General features: G+C 44.4%; 2 protein-coding genes and 1 non-coding gene across 4 annotated transcripts; 2 read left to right on the plus strand and 1 right to left on the minus strand.

Annotated features, from left to right (window-relative positions):
- The first annotated feature begins 829 nt into the window (after positions 1-829).
- fam53c (family with sequence similarity 53 member C) lies at positions 830-15,520 on the plus strand. Of its 2 annotated transcripts, none has more exons than XM_071506125.1 (5): positions 830-1,182; positions 5,128-5,513; positions 7,365-7,422; positions 7,761-8,770; positions 9,023-15,520. In XM_071506125.1, exons 3-5 carry the CDS (start codon positions 7,416-7,418, stop codon positions 9,314-9,316), a joined length of 1,311 nt encoding a protein of 436 aa, XP_071362226.1. In that variant the 5' UTR covers positions 830-1,182; positions 5,128-5,513; positions 7,365-7,415; the 3' UTR covers positions 9,317-15,520. The 2 variants fall into 2 exon arrangements, with proteins under 2 accessions (XP_071362226.1, XP_071362227.1); XM_071506126.1 differs by lacking the exon at positions 830-1,182 and adding an exon at positions 1,204-1,664.
- Positions 15,521-17,542: 2,022 nt separating this feature from the next.
- hspb9l (heat shock protein, alpha-crystallin-related, b9-like) lies at positions 17,543-18,463 on the minus strand. Its single transcript, XM_071506480.1, has one exon. It carries the CDS (start codon positions 18,330-18,332, stop codon positions 17,682-17,684), a length of 651 nt encoding a protein of 216 aa, XP_071362581.1. The 5' UTR covers positions 18,333-18,463; the 3' UTR covers positions 17,543-17,681.
- A 2,343-nt stretch (positions 18,464-20,806) lies between these two features.
- Positions 20,807-20,879, plus strand: trnaa-agc (transfer RNA alanine (anticodon AGC)). Its single transcript has one exon. It is a non-coding gene; the product is annotated as a tRNA-Ala (tRNA).
- Positions 20,880-22,655: the final 1,776 nt, after the last annotated feature.

Below are 22,655 nucleotides of genomic sequence, written 5' to 3' on the forward strand. Positions count from 1 at the left end.
TGAGCGCTGTCAGTCCACGGCCTCCTCCAACAGCTTCAACAAACAAAACAATATGACTGGATTTTCACCTGTCAAAGAAAATGTTCCTGGTGAATGAAAATCCTTTGGTCTTATCTCCTAACTTTGACTTATCTTTATTTATTTTGCTTTGTGTTGACAGGTGAAATTGGACACCGGAGTCCAAATTATGAGATTTTAATCTGATTTTTAATCATCAATTTTTCTTCTTAAAGCAGATAAAAAATAATAAATCCAAGTTCATAGTTATCTCCAAAAGATTAATATATTCTCCATGAACTAGTCTTTGACTGATTAAAGTTATTAACCAACATAAAGAGCAGTCTGGGTAGCTGTGTGTGTGTGTGTGTGTGTGTGTGTGTGTCTCTCCCCCGTCCACACGGGGCTGCTGCTGCAGTCTGACCGCATCACAGTGAGCTGACGGTGGATGATGTGTTTCTGTGTATTTGTCCTTTAAACTGCACTGATCTCTCCCTCCTACACACACACACACACACATATGCACACACACGCACACACATGCACACACACACACACGCACACACACACACACACCATCTAAACGTCTGCACATGAAATAGCAGAAACCAGCACAGATGAGTGGCGGGACCGCAGACCCGCTGCTGTAAACAAGCTGCTGTCACCGGACTTTAAACTACAACTCCCATCATCCCCTGCATTTTAGGGGTAATTCTCATTCTTGCTTATTTCTATGTGTTTTTTCTGCGATATTCCTGCTGCACTGGGCGACAGTTGCTGGGGCTGGGGGCTGGTGAAATAAGAAGAAGTGTAAATAAAGGCAGGTGTTGGTGCTGAGGTGTAGCGCCCCCCCCCCCCTCCTGGCACCGTAAATGTTATTTATGAATGCCCACCGCTCACGGGCGTGTGCGCGCAGATCCGTTATTATTATGTTTTAATCATCGGGACACACCGGACCCTGCTCACAGCCGGTGCTGCGGCTCGCCCCGGACCTGCGGTGCCCGCCGTTCGCGCTGAGATCCAGACTTTAATTCCTCGCGGAGGTTTCGGCGGCGGCAGGCGGAGCCGCGTCCTGCGCTTTAATAATAACGTTACTGGGTCAATACACCGAGCGCCGCCGCTGTCCGCCAGCCCGCTGCACCCACCGGAGCCTCAGCCCGTCACCCGGACCTGCTGTCCGGACAGGTAAGCATGCCACCCGGTGAATAGTGAGCAAAATGACGGCTTGTTTGCTGCTTTCCTGCCTGTGGTAGCTAGCTGGTCCGGGCTCATCCATCCCGCAGCATCCCGCCGTGTTTCCCCCACACACGCCGCTCGCAGGCCGGTCGGACCTTACTGTCAGCGCCGGTATCACTGTTATTATCTGCCGGTGCTGGTTCTGGTGTGACTCAGCCCGTGAGGCGTTCAGGTTTTCTCAGAAATAACGTGTCTGACAGGGGGTGGAGGAGGGACGATAAGCCCGGACGGCCCCTCTGATGTTCGGGGTTTGTTTGTGAAATCTGCGCGGCTAACGCTGCTAGCAGGTCCGTTAGCCGCCGTTAGCCGCGGCTGGATGCAGCCTGGCGGCCGGTGTGACTCGCTGTTAGCCCCGCAGACCCGCGGAGCAGACCGGCCTGAGCCCCGGGAGTCTGTGAGTCTGCGGAGGAGGCACAATATTCAGTCAGCAGGTTTGTTTCAGTGAGCAAGATGGCTGAATTTATTGTGCCGACCTTGACAGTAATAACGAGATGACATATTATTTATAACGAGCTAACCGCTCGGGATGCTCGGTAACGGCAGCTCGTCCGGTGATGTAACCTTCCGCCTGAACCCTCCAAATCTGGATTCTTTTATTTTTACACACTAAGTTCATGTCAGAATTTCACGATGACATTCCCACATGTATTCTGCACTGAAACGGGGAAACCAATACACAGGCGTGTTAGCATCCCCCATTGAAAACAATGGGATCTGTTAGCCACAAGCTAGCAGCAGCCGGAGATGCCCAGCGGCCTCAGCGGGTCCGGCATCAGAGAGGCGGATCGGCTGAGGCTGCGCCGAGGCCTCCGCTGCCCCCGGACATCACCACACACCGAGAGCCATTATTTAACCACAACAACCCACGTGTTTAACGGGACCCCCGCTAACCTATATTTTGATTAAATACATCAAAATTATAGACGTACAACCAGGGACCCCCCTGCCTGTGGCCCCTGACCTCGTTTCTGCAAACAGCTGAAATCATCTCCATCAACAGAGTAATTAAGTACATTTACTCAAGCAGTGAGTGATTAGTAATCCCGTTGTCTGCAGCTCTACACATCCACCCCACTGCATGTATCTGACAGCTGTAGTTTCTGGTGTATTTCCCAGATTAAAATTTTACATTAAAGCACATAATAATCATATAACATATAATACACAACCTTGACAAGAGCAGCACAGTGAAGCCCAGCGTCATCTGTTGTGTGAGGCACTCCTCCTCTACATGTCTCAGATTATTGTTTGAGCCAAAACTGTCCAATAAGTGTCAAAAAAATCTGAGATCAGAGCGTCAGCCACACAAACAGCATTTATCTGACAGCTCTTTGCACCTAAAACAACATGTGATAACTTTATTAAAAACAGTGTTCAACATTGAACCATGTGACCTCTTACAACAAGGAGAGCAGTGTTTAGTTGTGTCTCCTTCTCATGTTTCTGTCAGCGTTTTTCCACCACATGGTTCTGACTCAACTCTACTGGACTCTACTGCCGTTTGGTACCTGGTACTACTTTTACCCCCTCGACGGTGCTGCAGGGATGGTGTATTTCTGTAGTCCAACTCTGAAGTCGTCAACACCCTGGTTCCCTCCACAAACAGGCAGTGGGATTTCTCCATTGTCTTCTGGATTATTACAGAAAGCAAACAACAGTTTCTGATCCTGACAGGTTTTTTTGTGACACCCCTTTATGATATTGGAGCCTAAATTCAATACCTTATTTCAGTCATCTACCCAAAAACACATTGAAACAACCAGAGACTTCAGGACCAGGGAACAGGAAGTGATAGCATGCTAACTAATTTCCAGTTTTAGGACTCATTCCTGCAGCACTCTGTGCGGCATCAGTACTAAAGCGACAATACACAAAGCTATTGTGATGTCATCTTTGACGCAACATACACATGAACAATGGAGGATATAAGTCAAGTCAGGTAACTACACTGTCATTGTTGGAAGCAGTGAGACAGCGAAGCAACTCCCTGAGCATCTAGTGCAAAAGAAAAACCAAAACAGTGCTAATGATAAATAGATTTACTGAATAAATACTGAAGAGAAACCAAACAGAGAAACGTCTGCTCCTCCTCAGCGACCACGGTGACAGAAATGTAACGGTGTAAAAATGGAGGGTTTATTCAGAACGTGAGGCCTCAAACAACAATAACACAGTAGTGATTATTCTCTCTGACCAATCAGCAGTCAGTCACCAGTCAAAAAGAATCCCAGGTACCAGGCTCTATCCACAACTTTTGACCGATGGAAAACAAAAAAGAGAGGATCTGGCTGAGAGGAGCTGGTCCCATTCAGTGGAAAAGAGCTGTGTGAGAGACGTTTTCCCTGTAAACCTCTCAGGTGTCTCAGTTCAATAACTATTCAATAATCAATGTTTCAACAAAAAGCAAAGATCAGAGAAAAGTCTGAAAACTGAATCCAGATCAGTGAATCAGGACTGTGTTTCTTCTTCTCTCCCACGAATCATCTGACAACCCCTCAGGTTTATCTGGTGACCTTCTGGAGGGGCCCAACCCCTAGGTTGGGAACCAGGGGACGAAACTATCTAAGTGCGCATGATGTAGTTAGAGAAGCTCCACCTGAAGCAGCTACAACAGTAAAATGACTTAGGATCAATAATCTGATCAGAGATCAGTCACAGAGACAGTTTACTGCACAGTGAAGTACTTTTACTGTGACACTTGTGACAGTTTGCTGATAACACTTCTGTACGTCTGAATTTTTTTTTTTAGTCCACAGAGTTGTTGTGTTTCCCTGCTTTAATGACAATGTCACACAAAGTTGTGTTACATTAGCAGGGTTTATTGTACAAATACAGAGCAGAATATTTCCCATAATCATCTTTATGACAGATGTGTTAAAAATGATGAGTGTATTAATCAATAGACAGAAAATTAAACAGCTGACTGCTCTGAAAATCGATTAATCATTTAAGTCCTTTTCAAGCTAAAATGCTGAATAGTTTCTGGCTCCAGCTTCTTGAATGTGAAGTCTTGTGTTTGTCTTTGTCACATGTGACAGTGAAATGAATCTCAGACTGTCGGTTAAAGCAGTCGGATGAGAAAACTGAATGGGCAAGTGATCACTTCTCTTTGACATTTTAAAGACTAAGAGATTTGTTTTTAATGGAGAAAATAATGAGTGGACTAATCAATAATTAAACCAGTTGTTAGTTGTGTTAGTTGAGTTTTATATGACCTGGTTCAAAGCCAGAGGTTGAGAAACTCACTCACCTGATCCATCCACAACATTATTCTCTCAGAGAGGCTCTGAGTCTCTCTTATGATTGGCTGACTGTTTTCTGAATGATCCAATAAAAATACAGCAGATTTCAGGTAAACACTCAGAGAAACCAAATCCTGTAAGGTTGGATGGTGGGTCCAGGTGGGCGGGGCTTGGGGGCGGTGATTGTTTTGTTGTGACATCACAAAGTTGCAGAAGTCCTGACGGCTGGTTTTAAGGCTCAGTGTCTGAATACAGGCTGTGTGCATTTCTCTGTGGACTGAGGCTTTGATACTTTCACAGTATTAATATAGAACCTAGACCTGCTTTATAATCACAAACACATGGACATCCACCTTTGGGACCTTTGATAATGTTCTGTTTTCTCCTCCAGGACAAAGTGATTCAAGTTGAGCTGCAGTGATAATTTGATCAGCAGAAAATGAATCGACAACTATTTTGATAATCAGTTAATTGTTTAAATGATTTTCCAAACATTGGATGGGTCCAGTCCGATGGTCTTTTCATCCCAGTGAACAGAACCTGTCTGGGTTCTGGACTGTGGATCCAGAGGGGACAGAAGGATCAGTGAACTCGCAACATTTTAATGAACATGTGACTCTGCAACACTCACCTACGTCTCCCTCCTCTCCAGGTACGTTGCCTGGGGCAACAGCTGACTGACAATGTCCTTGTGAGAGTGGGCGGGGCTACCTGGCCCTGAGTTGGTAAGGAGGAGGAGGAGTCTGAACCACCCCATCCCCCTCCCCCTCCCCTCCTCCTGCGACGGACCAAACGGACAGACACACAGACGGGCGTGGCTCTCCCCTCCCGCCTCCTCCTCCTCCTCTTCCTCCTCCTCCTCCCCTCTCCTCCCCATTCTCTCCCCCTCCTCTACCCTTCTCCTCACCGGCTCCCTTTCCCATCTCCCCTCTTGGCGCCCCCGTCCCCTGCCACCATGCTGTGGTTACGCTGCTGGTGGAGAGCCTGAGGAAGCAGACTCTGGAAGGCGACCCTGCTCAGCCGGGGGACTTCTACCTGGTGAGTCTGTAACACCTGCACCTCACCTGCTTTCAGCCCATCACAGAGTCACAGATCCCAGTTCAAGTGTCTCATTTCAGAGCAAACGTGGACTGGACATGAGGACTACCGGCTCGAATCCATAAAGTTTTTAAATCTTTAGTTCATATTAGGAAAACAAATATACAAGGGGGGAAATAGAAACATAAAATCAAAAGTCACAAACCCACAATAGTACGCAACGTTCAGACATCATCAACATTCATAAATAACATCGTGATGATGAGTTAGTTAGCCATGACTGGCTGGAATTGCTGGTTAGAATACTGCATGTTGCTCAGACTGAAGTTGAGGCCATCCATTAGAGACTTGTCGTTGAGGCTTCCGTAGGCTGCAAACATGTCAAAGGTATGTGTATATATATTATTATATTATATACACAGAGTGGTGTCCCATTCCTCTTAATTCCAGCAGCCTTTCACACTCATCACTTGCCAGGTGATGTCAATTAACTCTGTGAGGGTTCAGGAGGGGGCAACGGCTTTACACCTCTCTGACTGATGATTTTACAATAAATACAGCTGACACTAGACTGAAACCAGCTGATACTAGACTTAAACCAGCTGACACTAGGCTGAAACCAGCTGATACTAGACTTAAACCAGCTGACACTAGACTTAAACCAGCTGATAATAGGCTGAAACCAGCTGACACTAGACTTAAACCAGCTGATACTAGACTTAAACCAGCTGATACTAGGCTGAAACCAGCTGATACTAGACTTAAACCAGCTGATACTAGACTTAAACCAGCTGATACTAGACTTAAACCAGTTGACACTAGACTTAAACCAGCTGATAATAGGCTGAAGCCAGCTGACACTAGAGTTAAACCAGCTGACACTAGACTGAAACCAGCTGATAATAGGCTGAAACCAGCTGATACTAGACTGAAACCAGGTGATACTAGACTTAAACCAGCTGACACTAGACTGAAACCAGCTGATACTAAACTGAGACCGGCTGATACTAGACTTAAACCGGCTGACACTAGACTGAAACCAGCAGATACTAAACTGAAACCAGCTGATACTAGACTGAAATCGGCTGAAACTAGACTGAATCCAGCTGATACTCGGCTGAAACCAGCTGACACCAGGCTCAAACCAGATGACACAGGCTGAATGATAATAAGACATGATGATGTCATTTGTTTGCAGCGGTTCAACAACAGTTTTCCACCACATCCTCAATCATTGACCATCTTTTACTGGGTCCAGTGGAGCGGGTCCAGGTCCAGCTCAGTTTCAGTTGTGCATCTTTGCCATGGAACAACCACACATCCTGATTTTTAGAGCTGAAACAAAAGACTTAAATGATGCTGCTGCAGATTAGTTTTCTACTGACTGAGTCAAAATAAAGTGACAAAGTACTTTGCAAATTAATTTTTCTCCATCTTGTTGTTTCTTGTTGTTGGTAGAGTTTGATGATGATGGTGATGATGATGATGTGGAGTGGTAGGAAGAGAGAACTCAACAGTCTGATGTGGAGAATAGACTCAGCAGGTGTTAAGGTGTTTGGTTATCTCAGGTTTTCACCAGCTTTCACCAGCTGAGTGTTGAACTCAGAGCTGCAGTTTTCTCAAATGTCCACTAGATGAAGCTCCAACAAAACACTCATCCAGATGAACTTCCTGTCCACAGCTCAACCTGCAGCTGATCAGTGACATTTGACCATCTTCTCATTTTACAAACAGCTCCACAAGTTTTAGATATAAAACCTTTGTTCAACGCATATAATCCTTAACTTACACCACTGGTGAAGTAAGAAGTGTTGTTGAAGCTCATCTTGTGTCTGTGTTTCTGCCTTTCAGTCCCTGCTGGACCCGAAAACCCTCGCAGAGTGCTGGCCCCCAGATGGCTTGATGCCTGGTGAGTTTACCTGGGACCAGTCAGGTTAAACACAGCAGCAGATGTTCTGACTTTTTGTCTCTAGTTCGGATCAAACTCTGAAAACACTGGATCCTGCATTTCCCATAATGCAATTCAACAGTGGAAAATAAAGGGGAAATTACAATCGATATATAGTGATAAAAGTTTATAAAAGAAGAATGACCTGAAAACATTGAACAATAAATACACAAACGTGATGTCTGACCTTCACTGGTTTAACTGGTTTCTAACTGGTTTCAGTTTATCTTTTTAAAATTCAATGTGTGTGTGTGTGTGTGTGTGTGTGTGTGTGTGTGTGTGTGTGTGTGTGTCCTCAGAGAGCAGCTACTGGCAGCTCTGCCCTCCCTCCAAGTCCAGCCTGCAGGGGGGGTTACTGAGCTCTAGTTTCCCCCCCGGCCCCGTGCCCCTGGTGCCGCCAGATGCTCACCTGCAGGAGGGGGGAGACCCCCTGGACGGGGCCCCCTCTCAGCCACAGCAGCACCGGCCCCTGGCACCCAGCACCTCAGCATCCGAGCTGTCCCTCCCTGGAGCAGCGGCGGCACCTCCTGGCCCTGGCCCCCCTCCCCCTCCTCCCCCGCCACCCAAACGCCATTGCCGTTCGCTGTCGGTGCCCGAGGACCTGTCACGCTGCCGCTACACCTGGCGGCCCAGTGCTTCACGGGTCTGGACTCCCGTCAGTCGCCAGCAGTGTCACGGGGGAGCTGGGGGAGGGGTTACAGGTGGCGGGGCAGGGGTGGGGGGTGGCGGTATAGGGGCAGGCGCGGCAGGGGGAGGAGCCTGTCCTCTCCGCGCCCCTAGCTCCTCTCTGAACTCATCGCTGCACTCCTCATCCAGCCCCACCTTCTTCAGCCTGGCACTGTCTCCAGACTCCCCGCTGCCCTGGAGTTTCCCCTGGGACCCCAGCGAGGCGGCTGCAGGGGGAGGAGCCTGCTGCTGCTTCTTCCCCTCCCCCTCCTCCTGCTCCTCCTCACCCTCGCCCCTCCACCCGCCTCCCCCTCCTCAGAGGCGTTTCTCTCTCTCTCCCGTGCTCATCAGAGACTCAGCAGCCTCCACCTTCCTGCCTCCGCCTCCCGTGCCGAGCCAAGCAGCGGCGCCTCCACCGGGCTGCTCCACCGCAGCAGGAGCCGCTGCAGGGGGCCCAGTGCCTGCCTCGCCATCCTCAGCCTGCAGTACGCCGTCGTCTCTGCGGCGCAGCCTGCCACCGCAGCTGCCGCGCTGCCACTCGCAGCCCTGCGACCTGCTGCTGCTCAAACCAGGTCTGAAGAGACGCCGAGACCCCGACCGACCCTGCGCCCGACCCGTCCTCGACTTCACCAAGATGACTCAGGTACGAGCTGTTGGCCGTTTCTCCACTGACTCAGATTCACTGAATGTCTTTGGTTTTTGATCATTGGATTAATAATCAGTGTAATTTGATGATGACAGAAACATGATTAACGCTTACGTGTTGCAGCAGCGAGGGGGGGGGGGCTCTCTTCAGGTCTGACTGGGACGCTCCAGAAGGTGGATTTACTCTGAGGTTTGGGCTCATTGTCCTGAGCTGTTGGTGAGTGTCTGTGTTCTTCCTGTCGCCCCTCAGACCCGCAGCATCGATCCACAGTGTCTGGAGCGCGGCGGCAGCAGGCTGGCATGTGGCGGTGACATCTGCATGGGCATGGAGCCTTTCATGGGCGACTTCCGGGGCTCCTGCTCTCCGGCCGAGTGCCTGGGCAGGAGCAGCATCGGGCCACTGAGCGAGAGCGACGAGGAGTGCCGTGAGGACGATGATGACGACGACGGGGAGGAGGAAGCCGATGAGCGCGAGGCGGCGCAGCAGGCGGTATTTGAGAGGGATTGTACAGAACTCGACTTGAACTTAATAGAAGAAAACTGACGTGTTTGTAAATGGAAGGCTGTTCTCTGTTTCAGTTTTTTTATTTAGTTTTATTTTGAAATGATCTGAACCCCTTCCTGGACCACCATCGTCGACACTCTGCGCCTCCTTGCCACCAATCAGCAAGGCTCTCAGGAACAACACCTTCTCTCATTGGATGAGCTGGGTGAAGGAAGCTGATTGACGACAGTGATGATGTGACTGCCGGCGTTAAAGCCTCGGCGCTGTGGCTTCACGCAGATCCTCCTGCTGCTTTAACACGTCTGCTGTTGGAGCTGTTTGTTTGTGAACGAGGATCTGAGAGTAACTCTGGACGCCTTCGCTGAGAGGACGCCGCAGTCTGTCCTCGCTCCTGCATCTGACCTTCTCTAACCTCCGACGCCATGATTCCCAGTTTGAACCAGTTCGTTCCGGGCTGACGCACCAACAAGCCATCGTCCAGGTGTCTGAAGCCCAGATGCAGAGGTGACTGGACTCAGACTGCCCAGGTGTCCCCTCAGCGTCCCGGATTTTGGCGTCCAGGTGTCTTCCAGCACACAGTGGCTGAGTCTCTGTAACACACTACAGTCTGATGAGGCTGTCACCGCACTGCCGTGCCAACCTGAAGCATCATCACCACGCTGGTCACACGGCCCTGCACCACAACACACACATACACACACACAGACACACACACAGACACACACACGGTCAGGATTTAAAGAAAACACACGTCATCTCTTTAGCACAAAACAGACACAAAGTTCAAGTCCAAACAAGAGGAAGTCGACGTACGACAAGACGACCATCTGTCACCTTCACATCATCATTTAGATTTTATTCATCAGTGAAACATACAAAACTTTTCATCGTAGTTTTCGTTCTTTTTATTTAGTTTCAGTTCTGTTGTGGATTTAATGTGTTCGTCACAGTTTTCATGGCAGAAATCAACACAATATTGTTGATGATGAACTTGATGCTAGTTGTGTTTATCTGATGTGAGGATGTGTGAGGTTCTTACCTGTAGTCAGTGTCTCCTGCAGTAGATTTATTGTAGGAAAAGACTGTTTCAGCCATTTTAATAGAAATACCCACAGATAAAAAGCTAATATCAGTTTAAGTCTATGTTTTATTTTAAAAATTTTCACCACTTTATCTGACATCATACAGACCTTTACTTTGGAACTACATTTTTCAACCACTGAGCTACCGTTTTCCTACGCACAAGCGCAGCTACAGCGCACACCGTATCGCTCCGCAGACCAGCTGTTTCCGTCAGACAGAGCTAAGTGTAGCTGCACTTGTGCGTAGGACTACAGTAGTTCAAAAATGTAGTTCCAAAGTAAAAGTCTGTATGATGTCAGATAAAGTGGTGAAAATTTTCAAAATAAAACGTAGACTTAGTTTTTTTCCAGTGGGATTTTTTGTCTAGAACAGTTTTTTCTGCTGACTTCGTCCTCAGCAGCTCATCACTCAGCTCCTGCTGCTCCTCCACACTGAAGCTGCTGCAGCTGACACACTGAGTATAAATAAGAACCTCACACAGCCCCACGTCTAGACTTCTAGTTTGATTTAAAGTAAAATATTGATTTTAAATCTTTTATTAATACATTAGCAGAGGCGTTGCTATGGTATTTATCATGATATTGATCATGGCTTTGACCAGAATCAATTATCTCCCACTGGCAAAACTTAATTTATAACAATAAATACATGAACACACAGAGTGGTTTCAGGTTTGAAACACACCCATCACTGCTGCTGATCCACCACACACACACACACACACACATACACACACACCTGTGTAAACACTAACTGTCATAGTCATGTGACCTTGGCGTAGTGATGTGTTCAGGTTTGCTGGTGTTTTGCGGTGGCGTCCCGTCAGGCTTCACTGAGGGCAGGTAGCCACTGATGCTGTTGTTCACCAGAGTGTTCACACATTCCTGTCACACACCTGTCACCGAACAACACTACAAACACTCTGTGTGTGTGTGTGTGTGTGTGTGTGTGTGTGTGAGAGAGAGAGAGAGCTGTGTGTGTGTATGTGTGTGTGTGTGTGTGTGGTGTGTGTGGTGTGTGATTTTGAATCCCACTGGTGGTCATGTGACTTGTGTCCAGATTGAATCCAGATTGTGTTCTAATAAATCTGATCCACATTAACCCCTGACAGTCTGCAGACTCGTACTGACCCACAGGACCTTTCATACTCTTCATTTCTGAACGACAAAAATTTGCCTCTTCTGTTCTCAACTCGAGTTTCCATCCAAATTTAGCACAGATTTTAAAATGATGGCACATTCCCATCGGCAACTGTTGTATTCTTTGAGATAAACAGTCAGTGCCATTAATCCTCTGCAGAAGAAGAGGACACAACCAGATGAGGTCATTTAAAGAGCTCCAGTCCAAATAAACACAACCTAAACTTCTGACCTTTTAGATATCCAGCTAATTGTCCAACAGACAGATTGTTGATTGTTCAGGTGGTTAGTCAGACATCGTGACCTCGAGCTAAACGTCAAATGACAGCAGATCTGTAGATGGTGACCTCAGGTTCAGGGTTAAAGTCTGGTCTGATTCTGTACAGAGTCTGCGTTGCACGGTGATCTCTAGTCAGTTTAGATCCAAGAGCTGATGTGATATCCTATCTCTGAGAAATGTTAACATGACAAAAAAACAAACACTGTTGTCACCAAACAAAGCAGTGAGCTCCACCCAGTCTGAAACTGTGAAATTAGATCAAAGAAATATCAACAAGATTATAAATCTGAACAGAAGCTCAGTGTTTGACAGTTTGTACAATGTGTTTACCCATCTGGATTTAATCTGAGAATGCACAGAACCATGAGGTGTGAATGTGGTGGAAAAGTGTGAACTGAAAACAGCTGCAAATTAAGGTGTAATTTTTTTTTCCTCCAGTTTTCACTCGAACCCACAAAAAGAACAAAAACTGCACGTTTAAGGTCTGTGAACATTTTACAGCATTTCACAGTTTCACTGAGCGTCTGTGCTGTTGTTGACAGCTGCACCGCCGCACAAAGGACCACATGGCTCATTTTACATATTTAATATTCTGTACTGAGAATCATACTTCACATTCCTGTTGATCAATACAAATCAGATTGATTTCCTTTCATTCAGGCAGCCATTTTGTTTCTGCACCACGCAGGGAGATAATCCATCACAGTCGGTGTTTTAGTTTATTTTTTTAAACAGTTTAAGACTTTTCTTTGATGATGAATTAGTGTTGAAAGCTGCTGAAAAAGCACCTAAGAGTGATGTTAAAAACTCAGACCCAGAAGACAATCAAGTACATTACAAACATCAACATTACAAAGCATATATCTACATAGTGTCTCTGTAACACACATATTCACACAATGTCCCTGTAACACACATATTCACAAAGTGTCCCTGTAACACACAAACAGACGCAATGTCCCTGTAACACACATATTCACACAGTGTCCCTGTAACACACACAGACAGACACAATGTCCCTGTAACACACATATTCACACAATGTCCCTGTAACACACAGACAGACACAATGTCCCTGTAACACACATATTCACATAGTGTCCCTGTAACACACAAACAGACGCAATGTCCCTGTAACACACATATTCACACAGTGTCCCTGTAACACACACAGACAGACACAATGTCCTTATAACACCCTTATATTCATACGGTCCTGTCCACCCAGCAACGTTACAGATAATGATCAAGTTTGCAAAAAGTAATGCATGTGTTAGATCTTAAATGTCACAAAGTCCCTGAATGCACCACAAGGGCAGAGGTACCATTAAATAATGTGTGTTTGACCAAACAAAATCCCTGTGTGTAAAACTTGACTGACTGTGATGGATTATTGTCATTTAATTGTGGCAACTTTACTCAATTAAATTTTCGGATTCCTCTTAAAACAACAACAAAATCACTCTGTAGGAGATGAGATGTGTGTCAGTGAGCTGCTGCTGCTGGATGTGAACGTGTTTGATTCGAGGGAAAAATGCAGAGTTTCAGTTTGTGTAATATTTTTTCTGTCTCATTTCGGTTTTCATCTGTCACATTGTTGGGAAAACGGAAATACATCCTGCTGCTGATTCTGTTTTAGCTCTCTGAAAGGAACTGTTCAACATTTTGAGAAATATGATCACAATCCGGTTTATGTTTTTGCGTTACGTACAGGAGCTGGAGTCTGGACATTATGGTTAGCCTAGCATAGCATAATGACCAAATGTGTTATGCAGCTTCATGTCATATAACTTAAACAGTAATTATAAGCTGTTGTGTGGCAATTCACATCAGCCTCAGGCTTGTAATTCAGCACCAACAACATCTCCCTCTTGCTGAAAAGTGCACAGACATGTCAACAAACTGTTGGCAAAATAGCTGCGGCTAGCTTGAAATAAAATCCAGTTTTAACACTAAAACAATCTGCTCAGCTCATTTTACAGGAGCTGTACACTGTTTGTTAGGATCTGGTTTCACAGCAAAATTAGCTAAATCAGGCTGTTTATCTGGTGTGACTACAGGGTTAGCAGTAGAGCTAGTAAGGCTAACCACCTTGGAATAAGGGTTTTTTTCTTGTTCTCATTCATCTTACAATATGTGAATGTGATCTCACTGCAGTGGATTTCTGTGACCGTATGTAAATACTAAAGGGCACAGTTTTGATAACACATATTGAACTAAAGTACATGTGTGTGATCAGATGTGATCAAATCATTTGGAGCGTCCAAAATTTCTGTTCAGGTCACAGAATTTAGTGTCACACCAACTTTATGTCTACCTATTAAAACTGGACAGATGTTTTTCAGATTATAACTTTTATTGTGATTTCAGCAACTGTTTAACACAGTCTGCCAGATCTCCTGGATATATCTCTAAACAAAACTGTTCAGTAGTAAAGTCCTTTACTTACATCACTGTGTGAGATGCCACCGCAGTGATGGCAGCTTGTTTACTTACAGCCACGACCCAGGTTCGTCTGTTTTCTGAACTGTTGTTCATCAGGAAATAGTTCCAACACATAACTCCACCAGCGTGGCTCCACAAGTCAGTCGGTCTGTGATAACTTTGTTGATCCTCTGAATTTTCCTCCAGCGCCACCATCAGGTCAACATTTTATTTTATCCAGTACTAATTAATGATCAAATACCTGCAGAACTCATGACGTTCCCGACACTGGGAATTAGCAAAGGTTTGCATGCTAAAATAGTTATGAACATGTAAACTTTCTACCTACTGAACATTAGCATATTAGTGTTGTCATTGTGTTAGCATGCTAATATTAGCACTTAGCTGAAAGCACCACTATGTGTAGCTGTAGACTTTCTGTTTGTGTTGATAGTGAACAGATACATGTTAATCACAGAGCTTTAAAGGTGTTGGTAGGTTTCCAGCTGTTTCTCTTAATTTTACAGTCTGTATGCTAAGTTAGGCTAACCACATCCTGACTCCAGCTCCATACTTAAAACGCATATTGGAGATATCTGAACATCTGTCTCTAACAGAAAAGGAGAATAAGACTATTTGTTCTGTTAATTACAAATTCTAACTTGGTGACACACCAGAGTAGATGGAAAACGTCTAAAGGATCAATTCAACCAAAATAATAAAAAAAATTTAAAATACATTTAAAAAAATGTAATGTGTCAAGAAAGAATGTCCCTGTAACACACATACATACACACACAGACACACACACACACATACACACACACACCATCCCTGTAACACACTTGTACACACCCCTCTCCCTCCACCCTCCTGGTTTGTTGGTTTGTTTCTGTTGATTGGTCCATAACACTCAGCATAAGCCTTAACTGAACATATTCTACTATTCTGTAAATCAAAATGTTAAAAAGAAAAAAATGGAAAAGACAAAACTAACGGAGAAGAAAAGGAAATGTGTACTGTAGCTGTTAAATTTTTAGTCCTTCTGTTCATTATTTTCTGCTGTTTTTTCTTAATATTTCTAATCTGATGTCTGAGCGCGGCGAGATGTCGTAATGAACACATCGTGTTTGAAAAAATAAAAGAAGCTTCAGGACGGAGGAGGAGCAGTTGTGTACAAAGTGGAGAGACTCGGACATCGCTTGTCTTTTAGAAATGTTTTTTATTGTATGTGATTAAAAGAAAAACAACAACATGGCAATTTGAAAAGCAGTTTGTGAATAAATTAAGTTTAATGAGAATTATTTTACAAAGAAAGGGGAAAACTGGCGTCCTGTCTTTATTATCATCACTCCCGTCAAGTCTGTCAGACACTAGTTGAAAAAACCTTCATGGAGCCTTTATGGTCACATTTAAAGGTCCCATGTGTTTTATTTGAAATGTTGATATCAATCAGAAGATATATTTGTGGTTTTAAGAACCAAGACCATCTCAGTGTAGTTTAACATCTCCTCTCTCAGGCTTCTCTCTGCAGCTCTGGTAACAACAGGTCATTATGTTTGTTTTAATCCAACTACAGGTTCAGCTCTGAGCCCCACCCACCACCAAAATCCAAACCACAGGACTAGACCCTGCTGTCAGTGTCTCATTGATAGACAGGTCTTTTAATACCGGACACATAACCTCACACAACTGATTCTGCTATTAATATTAAAGGATCAGTAAACATCAGTAAACACAGCAGCAACAACATTGTTAGTTGATGTTTGAAACTTTATAAGTGTGAAAAGAAATTACAAGTTTAATTTATGATTTTAAAAAAGTTATAATATGAAAATTAAATTAATTTTATGAGAAAACTAGAATCATCACTTCAAGGTTGAATGCCTCCACCACCAGTCCAGTTGTTTTTGTAGAACATTATGATGTCACAGTGTAGTTGACCTTTGACCTTTTGAGTGTAAAATGTCATCACTACATCCTCTTAATCTGTTATACATTCATGTTAAATTGTGTCATAATTACTATATGAATTCTTCAGTTATGGCTAAAAATGTGTTTTGTAAACTTGACCTTTGACCTTTGACCACCAAATTCTAATCAGTTCATCTGAAGTGAACATTTGTGTCAAATATGAAGAAAGTCCCTCAAGGTGTTAGTGAGATATTGCAGTCACAAGAATGCAACAGATGGACATAATAACAATAACAATAATGATAGTAATAATAATAATAAGTAGAAATTCAAAATATTATGAGAAAGTCACAGTTTTACTGGTAAAATGCCACAGTGTAACAATAAAATTGACAACAAATGGTTCAGAGAGATGTTTCTAAAATAAGCTCCTCATGACTCAGTGCCTTTATTTTATTTTCTAATCTGCCTCGGTCTCATTTCCTGTCTCAGTAAATTCCCTGTTTGTGAGAAGTGTTGCAGGAAACTCTGACCTCCTGACTCTAATGGCGAGGCTGAGGCTGTGGATCTACAGTTGGTGAAGGGAACCAGTTTTTAACTGGTTCAAATATGAGTACCATCCATTTTGTCCTGAAAACTACTTTTCAGTGGTGACCTTTGACCCATCTCCAAACATAGGTGTCAACAAACATGCACAGAGCAGTCTGAATGTTTCTCATGTGTTCGGTTATGAATATGTGACATGTACTCTTCATACTGTGCCTCCTCTGACACTATTTTAAAGCAGCATCAGATTCTCAGCTGCTTCACACAGCAAACAGTCACATGACCACGTTACTGGGGCAGGGAACTGTAGATGATGGCTTAGAGCTAGATAGGTGTGGCTGATATACCTTCAAAATCCTGAATTACTTTTGAAACAAGGGGCGTTTGATTTCAGACAGATGTAGACACAGGCAGCTTCCACTTGAGCCAATGAAAGTCAACTTTGCTGTGTCTCAGTTCAGAGGCCGCGTCCTTCAGAGGTTGCACTTGAGGACCAATTGTGTCTCATTAGCACAATTATACAGTTTTTAGAAGGCTCCTTCAAATCCGTCTTTCTTTTCCTGGGCCATGGAGGATCCAGCTGGTGGATCCTCCATGGCCCAACCAAATGACAGAAACAACTGTCTGTTCAACAAAATACATTCGTCTTTATCACAAGACCAAAATAAATCAAACTTGAAACATCACATAATTCAAATAATTAGTTTATTATAAACAGTTAATTGTTTAAAAATCAAAGTGCAAGTAAAGAATGTCACAGACATGTCAGAGACAACAGAGATGGGTAAGTAGGTGAGATGGTTCTCTCTGGTTCTCATTTGTTGATGGAAACTCATCATCAATCGTTCACCACAGAACTGTGACCAAAGTAAATCAGACTCCTTATCACTCATCACATGAGACATTTATTATAAAAACATTAGCTTCATGTTCCTCCGTCCATCAGACACAATGAAACCACACTGAAACAACAAAGATAGGTGAACAGATGAGATGGTCCACTCTGGATGTTTCCTCTTCAGTTTTTCTCAGCAGGGACGCTCTCTGAGGAGGAGGTGCTGCTCCCCTCTGGCCCCCCGCTGGAGGATGAGGAGGTGATGGCTGGGGCCGAGGTGACGCTGATGGGGACCACTCTCTCTTTTCCATCAGTCAACGCCTTCTCCCGTGGCGCCTGGATCTGCAGCCGGCCTCCCACCAGCGAGCAGGTGACGGTCTCAGGGTCAACGCCATCCGGCAGGTCGAACTCCTGCCTGAACTCCTGACACCTGTAGGAGTAGGAGCCCTTCCCATCATCCTGCTTCTTCTCCGTCTTGCCGCTCACCCTCAGCTTCCTGCCCACCTGTTTGACTGATAGCTCCTCTGGGGAGAACTCCTTAGTGTCCAGGCTGAGGGCGAAGTTGCTGCTGTCCCTCCCCAGGTCCTGGAAGGTGATGGGCTGGAAGACCCCCGTGGAGGAAGAGGTCTGGTCGATCTCATCGAAGATCTTCTGGTGCAGCTTCTCCATAAACTCCATGCTCTGCCTCATCTCCTGCATGTGGCGGATCATCTCCTGCTCGATGTGGTAGAAGAGGGGCCGGGTCTCGGGCCACAGGCTGCGGACGGGCCAGTGCAGGTCCATGAAAGGCCTCATGGTGACGGGAGACGGCTGGAAGACGCTGGGACACAACATCCTGGTGGTGGTTTTTGGAGGTCTGGAGGTCTGGTTTCAGATGATCAGCTTCGGTCTTGAGTCTGACTGTTTGTCTGTCTGATGTCCTGCCTCCCTGCAGCTTATATACACACACGAACCCTGCCGGAAAGTTCCAGCAGCATTCCTGTGTGTGTGTGTGTGTGTGTGTGTGCGTGTGTGTGTGTGTGTCTGCTCACAGTCTAAATGCAGCCCGGCTGGTATTCCTGCAGCCTGCTGCCACATGCCGACACATCTCAGCTTTGTTCTATTTCCGCTGCAGGACTCTGTCATGGTCTTTATAAAGCAGGTGAACACACACACATGTTCGTATCTCTATTTTTGTGAGGACATTCAGACATGATGCACAACTGTTAACCTTAACCTAACCTAAACCTGATTCTAGCCTGAACCCTAAAACCAGGTCTTAACCCACGAAAAGGTATTTGAAGTTGTGAGGACTGACCAAAGAGTCCTCAGTCCCCAGCTGTAAAACTCAAACTGGTCCTCACAGTGATGTCCATACAAGTCCCCACACACACTCCTCATCAGGAGTCACTTCACAGGAATTAAACTATATTATTGTATTTTTCTTCTTTATTTTACCTTCATCTCTAACCCCTCATTTAAGTTACTATACTTTGTGTCCTCTGTATTTTAATGTAAGACATATAACGGCAGAAAAAATATACAAAACGACCACAAAGAGACGCAAACGCCAAATAAAATGTGGTGGAGAGAGAACACACACGCGAGCCATTCAGTCAGTCATGGAGACGTAACCTTCAGGGCGGTTTCTGGACACTTTGATGCCCTGTGTGAGGCGTCCATCGGCACCTGTCAGAGAGTCGTCTTATATAAGACTTTGATAATAATCTGTAACCAGTATAACGGATGGAAACCTTCCTGGAACGTTCCTTAAAGGTTAGCAACCTGATGACAGAAGAGGGAGAAGCACACAACCGAGCCAACTCTCAGATATTTCATAACATGAATAAATAATTAAAATAATAATAATTCTAAGAGAAGAACTTTAACGAACAATGACATGACACAAGTTCTATATTGTATGATACTACAACACAAATCAGTGGCATAAATATAAATGCTGTAGTCAGTGCAATGCACATGTATGGTTTTGAGTCATAGTCTTTAATATTTTTATTGTCCTTATTGAAATTGTTCAAAATTGCATGTTTTATGAAAATAAATATGATACACACCACTTGTTAATTTGTTAATTTCTTCTCAGAAGTTATGAAGTAAGGCCTGCTGGGAAATCCCGATCTGACCAATGAGCTTGCCCCGTTATTTCTGATAACTTGCTAAAGTGGATTTCAGTTTTGTTTTTATTTGTTTTATTTTTTTTCTCAAGCTTTTAGCAAGAAGCGAGTTCTTCAAATGGACTATTCAGTTAGCAGCATAAGGTTTCACAAGCCCAACCAACCAGTGGCGCTCAGAGGAGGAAGGATAGGAGGAAACCAGAGGAGTTTACTGCTGATCTGAGGACACAAAGGTTTTACTCAGCCTGCTTTAAGTTTATTGAATGTTAGCATTGCTGAAGTGCAGCCTGTAGCTAATGTTGGCAGGATCTGTGTGTGATCACATGTGGCCGCTGTGTCATCGATGATGAATCTGTAAATGCAGTGATTGTGTGATCAGCTGCTGTCATCCACTCAGTCACAGCATAAGATCAGATCCTCTATCAGACCCAGTGTTACAGCAGCAGAGAACAGGAAGGCTGCAGAACCTGCAAGAACAAATATCATCAATAAGAACAATATAATAATGTCCTAAATATATAGATATAAAAGAGAAGTATAATGTATATATGCATTAATGATGGGTGGTTGGGCTTCTCTGGATGCTGCTGATCTGAAGGTGTGGCTGGATGAGGTTATTTCTGAGGTCTGATCGCTGCTGTGGTCTGAGCCTGGGACAGTTTGTGAGAACTGTCATGTGATGGATGTGACACTGAGCTGGTTAAAGGCTGTTTGCACCCACCTGCAGAGAAACAGGCGCTAATGATGCCAGGTTATAATGAGTGTCAGCTGTTTATTGCATGTTTGATATCGTGCTGAGCCTGGAGAAGTTCGCGGTGGTCAGCTGTGGCTGCTCCTGCGGCCAGCTGGGAGACCTCGGGTCAAGTCTCTGATGGAGGCCCTCAGCCTCAGCCTCCAGCTTCAGCAGATCACATCGAGCTGTGTCGGGAAAATCGACTCAGCGTCGCTGTTTCTATCTTTTGCCTCCATGTTTTTCCAGTGAAACGACCCGCCCCCCCACGCCCCCACCCTTCAAACTCCAACCAATCATATCTGCCCTGGATCTATTATTCAGCCAATCAGCTGTCAGGAGGCGACAGGTCGGTTCGTATTTTTACGAGTCGCTCGGCGAAGTATTGTGGTCCCCGCCTTCAGCGCTGGACAATTAGTCAGTTTATCATGTTAAATATTATGAAACAGACAGTGACGCATGTCGGGGGATTAGCTCAAATGGTAGAGCGCTCGCTTAGCATGCGAGAGGTAGCGGGATCGATGCCCGCATCCTCCAGGCCGCGTTTTCCTCAAGTGACTCTTGTTTTCGGGAAAGTGAACCCTTTGACTTTCGTTCTGACGTTTGGACACATGTCAGCACCGGGATACCAGCCTTCAAACAGCCTTCAAACAGCCTTACAGTCTCGCCTCCGCGTCTGTGTGTTTTGGACTGGAACCAGCTCATTGCGGTGAGTTAATCTGAGCAGCTGCTGCTTGTGTTTGACCTGAATTGTTCACTGTTTTGTCTTTTAGTGAACAAAAGATAAAATGTCAGACAGTTAAGTTTTCTCATCCACGTATTTCAAAAGAATATTAAATATCCCCGGAGCTCTCAAACAGGTTTACAGGATTTAAGCTGCGGTGGAAAGTAACTACTTACATTTACTCAATCAATCAATCAATCAATCAATCAAAGTACTTTAATGATCCCAAACTGGGAAATTGTTGCGTTGCAGCAGCAGCATAACTTACAATATGTACAATTTTTATTATTATTATTATTATAACTCAAAATACTATTGTACTTAACTGCAGTGTTGAGGTACTTGTACTTAACTTGAATATTTCTGTTCTCTGCACTTTGTTCAAAATTAGACCAGTTAAAGTGTCTGGTTGGGACCTTGTCAACTTTCAGATGTTATATGAGACATGTCTCCTGTAGACTTGTCTGATGATGTGATTTAAATAACCCAGAGAGGCAACATTATCCTGTATTTCACAAATAATACCACAACATCAAATAGTTGAATCGGAACATCCATGTCTGTCCTGTTGTTTACATCAGGAGTCAGCTCCACAGCAGCAGCCTGCAGACCAAAGTCACTAAAGTCATTAGATACATTCACCTTTATCAGCTGCAGCATCAAAGCCATAAACACATTCACGCATCAATAATTATAATGCAGTAGTATCATATTTATGATTCAGAAATAGGCCATTGCACATAATAAATACTTTTACTTTGGGTACTTTCAATTTAGCTTGATGCTAATACTTCTGGACTGTTCCTGTTATAGTAAACTATAGCAACAGGGTGAAGAAATACTCAGGCTCATCATCAAGAGTAAAAATACCACAGTGTAAAATATACTGCATTACAGGTAAAACCCCCACGTTTACTTGAGTCAGATACGGAAGTATTATCACCCAAATTGCTTCATGTAAAAGTACTTACTATGCAGAATGAGTATTACTATGTACAGTACATTCTGTGGTAGCACATAACTCTATTCAAGTACCTAGTTTCCATTTCCCGCTGCTTTATACTTTTAATTTCACTACATTTATGTAATAACTTGACATTGCAGATTCATATTAGTAATACAAAATATAATGAACATTTGAAGAAGTATGATTATAGATTAAGATAAAACTTTATTGATGAAATAATTAAACTCAACCTGCAACATTACATTGATGAACACATTAATGCATCAATAGTCATGATCCAGTGACCTACATTATTCTGAAATGAGCCATTCTGCACAATCCGCGCTTTTACTTTGGGCACTTCGGGTATAGGCCGATATAATTACAGTAAATATAATTTGTGCTGAAATAACTTGTTGAATGCAGAACTGTGTCCGAGAACCAGCAGTTTCTAAAACACGTCGCAGCTCCGCAGAGACTCTGTTGGTGGAGCGCTTTGTTAGATGTCTGCTCTGGGTGAGATCTGCAGCTGCATGTTGTTATTTTCTGGTTTTGAGTTGATCTGCAGGACAAGACGGGTCCTGGATCAGCAGTCTGACAGGAAACCAACCAAATAAGGCCTGAGGAAGTGATGACGCGGCTG

Source organism: Trachinotus anak, unplaced genomic scaffold (assembly GCF_046630095.1).
Source record: "Trachinotus anak isolate AG129_WGS33_773 ecotype Australia unplaced genomic scaffold, CSIRO_AGI_Tana_v1 ptg000020l, whole genome shotgun sequence".
NCBI lineage: Eukaryota > Metazoa > Chordata > Actinopteri > Carangiformes > Carangidae > Trachinotus > Trachinotus anak.